Source organism: Zingiber officinale, chromosome 7A, assembly GCF_018446385.1.
Source record: "Zingiber officinale cultivar Zhangliang chromosome 7A, Zo_v1.1, whole genome shotgun sequence".
NCBI classification, from domain to species: domain Eukaryota; kingdom Viridiplantae; phylum Streptophyta; class Magnoliopsida; order Zingiberales; family Zingiberaceae; genus Zingiber; species Zingiber officinale.
This window is the reverse complement of record NC_055998.1, coordinates 29,286,725-29,291,904: the sequence shown is the minus strand read 5'-3', so window position 1 is coordinate 29,291,904 and position 5,180 is coordinate 29,286,725. Positions and strand designations below refer to the sequence as shown.

General features: G+C 37.6%; 1 protein-coding gene across 1 annotated transcript; it reads right to left on the bottom strand.

Annotated features, from left to right (window-relative positions):
* Positions 1 to 2,723: 2,723 nt before the first annotated feature.
* Positions 2,724 to 3,595, bottom strand: LOC122000034. The gene is made up of 2 exons (XM_042554610.1): positions 3,062 to 3,595; positions 2,724 to 2,954 (listed from the first exon to the last, which is right to left on the bottom strand). Exons 1-2 carry the CDS (start codon positions 3,551 to 3,553, stop codon positions 2,949 to 2,951), a joined length of 498 nt encoding a protein of 165 aa, XP_042410544.1. The 5' UTR covers positions 3,554 to 3,595; the 3' UTR covers positions 2,724 to 2,948.
* Positions 3,596 to 5,180: the final 1,585 nt, after the last annotated feature.

The window sequence follows — 5,180 nt, the reverse complement described above, 5'->3', positions numbered from 1 at the left end:
CGATTTAGAAACCTCTGTAGGATCGTAAAGTGATAAAGGAAGGTGGGGGTGAATAGCGCAAGTCACTTTTTCATAAAAACACAAGAGAAAGTAGCGAAAAAGAATTAGACAAAAAACATGACTAACATAAGTTTCTTTTACATGGTTCAGAGCATTCGACGACTCCTACTCCAAGGTCCACACTCATTGAATGATTTTTTTGGGCAGTCCACTATAAGCTCAAATAATTACAATGATATAGAAAATTAAAGTGCAAGTAAGTAAATACAAATATACCAACGACTTTGTGTTGAAGCTTAGGCGTAGTCGTCGGAGGCGGGCTAGCGGAGGCACGGGGGGCAAGCACATCACCTTTTGCTACCTTGGGCGTAATCATCGGAGTGGTGTTTCGACATCGTAGAGAGCTTTTCAGAGCATTTCTTGAGTACAAAAGTTGTAGCAATTGATGTTTTGATGCTGCTAGTCGAAGCTTCTTTTATAGCCCTTTCCGGGCGCCTGGACCACCCTCGAGGATTGAGGCCTATCTGATCCTGCTTCGTCGCTAGATTATCCGCCTCTGAGCGCCTGAACCACCTCCGGATACCTAAGCCACCTCTAGGCACCTGAATCGCAAACGTGGTTGCACCTTGGTGAAGCTCTATCTATGAAAGTTGATCCAACTCCGGGTGCCTAGACCCTAACATGTGCCGCCCAATTAGAGCACACCAACATAGCTACATGTGCAACTGAATTCGACCCCATCCAAGTGTATAGACCCACTCAGGGCACTCGAACCTCCGACTGCCTGGACCCTTCTTGGGTGCTTGGAGACTCTTTTTCCAACCAACTTTCAACTTTAATTTACTGCACCACAAAGTTAGCAAAATCGATAATAATATGAAAAAATAAGTATTATATTGGACAATGTCTAGATTGTCTGATCTTGACTTTAGATTTTGCTGAAACTCTAGGTCGGACTGATGTTTGTTGTTCCCTCAATAGGGAACACGTTCTCACTAATCTCTCATTTGGTTTCTTACTTTTACTTACCATTTGTGGACTTAGTTGACCTTGATCTCTTGACCCACTAGGTCTTCTTGGCAAATGTTTCATCTGGACTTCAGCTAGTCATCTGGTCCTCCCTGACTTAACTGGACTTCCTGCTAGTTGCCTAGTCCTCTTTGACTCAGCTGGACATCTTGCCAATCATCTGATTCTCCCTGACCCAACTGAACTTCAACCTAGTGTCTGATCCCTATTAAGTCTTTCAGTCTTGCACACTTGGTAAATGAATTAGAACACAAATCTGAATTTGATTATTAGTGCAAATTGCACCAACAACCTTTGTTGGTTTCTTCGGTCATATCAATGTCTAAGGTTTGCCCCGACTCAGATACGACCTCATTATTCTTCTTCTCATAAGAACCATTACACTCCAGGAGTTTACCCCAACTTTTTCGCTAAACATCTGGTCCTCTAGACTTGTTTGAGCATTCTCTGCTCAGTATCTAATCGATCAGATCTACTAAGATTTCTGGCTACATAGGGTTCACTGTCGTAGAATTTCCCTTTGCGTAGAGTTCATTCCTCCAAGACTTCTCATTACTTAGAATTCGCTCCCCTAAAGTTTTCCTTTGCTCAGAGTTCACTCATTTAAGACTTCTCATTTACCTAGGATTTATTCTCCTAGGGTTTTTCTTTTGCTCGGAGTTCACTCATCTAAGACTTCTCATTATCTATGATTCACTCCCTTAGGATTTTTCTCTTACCAAGCATCGACCTGCTTGGACTTTCTAGTGACTTGGTAGACTACTCATCCTTGTGAGACCTTCTGTCAATTGAACTGTCTAGACTTGTCAGCCACTCGGTAAACTTCTCACCCTTGTCAAACATCCAGTCACCTAAGGGGTGTCAATTCAGTTGGATAGGTTTAGGTCGAGTTGAAGATTGATTACAAAAAAAATTCTAACCTGACCTAAATCCGAACTCAACCCAAAAACCCTTAACTCGAATCCAGATAACCTGAATAGTCTGGATTTTTTTTTCCACTTTTATCTCAATGTTTGATTATTATTATACTACATTTTATTATTTATGTATATAAAATATCTTAATTTTTAAAATATAATTTAATTTAACCTAAAAAAAGTCTTGAATTATAAATTTAAGTCAATCTGAATCAACCTGAACATAACCTGAAACTAAATCAATCCAAAAACCTCCAATTTGAACCTGAATCCAAAAACCTCCAACCCAAATTTGATTTTTTTTGGATCAACTCGAGTCGATTTGGCGGGTCGTGATCATTTTTGACACCACTAGGTCATCTTGATCTTTCTAGACTTGTCAATTTCTTCATAGACTTTACATTTTTATTAGTTATCCTGTCAACCTTAATCTTATTAGACTTTTAAATATTAAATCTTATTTGGATAATCCTCGATCAAACCTAACTAGACTATTGAATATATTGTCGAACATATAATAAAACTTTAAAGGTCTATATACCAACAAAAATATCCAATGAAACACCCTTTTATTTTATTTAAAAAAAATGCTAATTTCCTGATTCTTACCCAATAATGATGATGGCAAAAGATGATTTGCCCGTCCAACGAATCCGCTAGTCCGTCCCAGAGAGCACCTTGCTCAACAATAATGGCATGATAATAGGAAATGGTTACAGACTAATGAATTAGAAATATAATCATAAAATTTTACACTTGAGAACAGGGCACTTGAGATAATATTAACATGACATTAAATTATCATTTATTACTGAGAAAGAACTTCGACATCGACAGAAATAGTTCAATGGACACACAGAGATAACACCGATACACAATGGTCTCAGGGTGCAAATCTATAAATTACGATACACCTTATTCACACAATCTCCAGATATACGTTCACAAAACATGGCGACTTCGAAAACAAACAGCCAGATTTGATGGTAAGCGGTGGCAGCTTTAAACCTGGAGAGTAAGAGAAAGAAATCTTTAATGAACAGCAAGAGAAAAAAATTAAGCAACAAATCTTTTGATCCATTTACCAGAAGGAAAAAAAAAAAAAAACTACTGACCTCTGAAATGGCCGGAAGCAACTCTTCTGGGAAGAACCCGCGGCCGAAAGCCTTGGCCTTGCACTGTCGGATGCTATCGAACTCGCTGGCGGAAAGGGACTCGGAGAGGAATCCGACCTTGAATTCGATGGTGCCGTCGGCCGGATGCGCCTCGATGGCAGTGAGGGAGACCCAGAGGAAGAAGTGCCTGGCCTGGATCCCGGAGAGATCCGAGATGGCTCCGTAGGAGATCTTCCCGCGGATGATCTTCTCATAGTAGACGAGGTAGCTGAACTGAATGTAGCACGGCGACGCGAGCTCCACCATGAACTCGCCGTTCTCCGAGAGTGTGCCGTTCACGACCGAGTCGGGGAGAAGCCCCTCGGGGAGTCCATAGACGGGTAACATGTCGTGTACCTGGTCAGCGTAGGCGAGGCTGTCGGCGGATAGGAGGATGAGGAGGAGGAGGGGAACGGCGGCGGAGACGAGGTGGAAGGTGATCGGAGCAGCCATGCCTTGGGCGGTGCCGATGAGCCGGATACTTTTCTCGCTCACGAGAGAGTATAAATAGATTGCCAGACCTTTGTGCTACTCTCAATTATTCTACCTGTATTTCTTACCTAATTTAATTACACGGTCCCACTTCCACGCCGTCGCTTTTAGAATTCGGAAGGAAGGTACGGTTTGCTGGGTGCAATAAGTGGGACGGGAAAGTGTCTTTTTTACATTTATGGCTGAAATCTACAGAGCGGTCCACCTGTCATGACCAAATCCCGTGCTCGGTAACAAATGTGGCCATTTCCAGGGTGTCGCTGTCGCGGGCTGATTTAGTTGGTCGATGAAGGGTATTATATTTAATAGGTCTGGATCAATTTTTAAGGGATGCGGAATGTCGTTTTTATTGTTGGATGAAAGTCATAATTTATTTCCTTTCGTAAGGAGAGGCAACCTAAGGCTGCCAGGTGACAGTTTGACCTGCCAAATATGATCAGATTTAACTGAACAGAAATTTCATAATTTCTTATCTAATTTTTTTAATATCATAATTTCAATTATATTTTTTTATTTAAAAAATTAATACCCTTAATTTATGCTAGGTGATAAAATTAATATGTTAAAAGGATTCAAAAATTATATTATTTTACTTTAAAATAATTTAGATTTTTCTATGTCCTCAATGTATCTACGGTTTTTTTTTACCAAAGTAACTCCCATATTTCTTATTTACTAAAACAAACATCATAATTTTAAAACTATCAAAACAGCACTAAAAAGTAATGTTATTCCTTTCCTATTCCTTCCGTCAACCAACTTGATATAAAAAAATATCAAATCTATACTGGACCTGATATTAAATCATATCAGACCCACGCTATTTTTCATACCAAACTTAGCGTGAGCTTAATATTTTTTATATCAGGTCTGACATGTATGATATTGAAAAATATCAGATCCACACTGGACCTGATATGATCCAATATAAGGTCCATCGTGAATTTGATATGAGAACATATTAGATCAAAATGAGCATAATATAAGAACACATCATATCCTTTTTAATCCTGAAAAAAAGATACATTAAAAAATGATAAGAAAGAAAGGAGATTTAGAAAATTGACAAGAAGGATAGGAAGAGAATAATAATATTTTATATATATATATATATATTTTTAGTAGTTTTAAAATTAGGATATATTTTTGGATAAATAAAAAATATGATCGTTCCTTCCGATAAAAAAGTCCATGTATGTATGCCTTCAAATTTAAATTATGTAAATTGAAAACGGTAAATTCTAAAACTTATAAAACCTAGATAAAAAATATATGCATCAAAGGTTGCCCTTCGTATTATTATAAAAATAAAATAAATTATATATGTAATAGAAAACTATCATTACATTATATCTTATTATCCTAAAAAACACACAACTACAAGGGTGAACCCAAAACAAAAAGAATGAAAGTTTTATCAACTTTTCCAACTATTTTGATAAGGAAATATAAAATAAGAGCTGCTTTGATTAGAGAGGGATAATGACCACCATGATTGTTATTATTAGGAAATAATTATCATTAATAAATATTTATTTATTTTCTAATTATTAGAGAATAATTATTATTAGGAAATACTTATTTGTTT

Coding starts and splice junctions, on each gene's coding strand:
- LOC122000034 (XM_042554610.1), bottom strand. CDS start 3,553: ATGGCTGCTCCGATCACCTTCCACCTCGTCTCCGCCGCCGTTCCCCTC.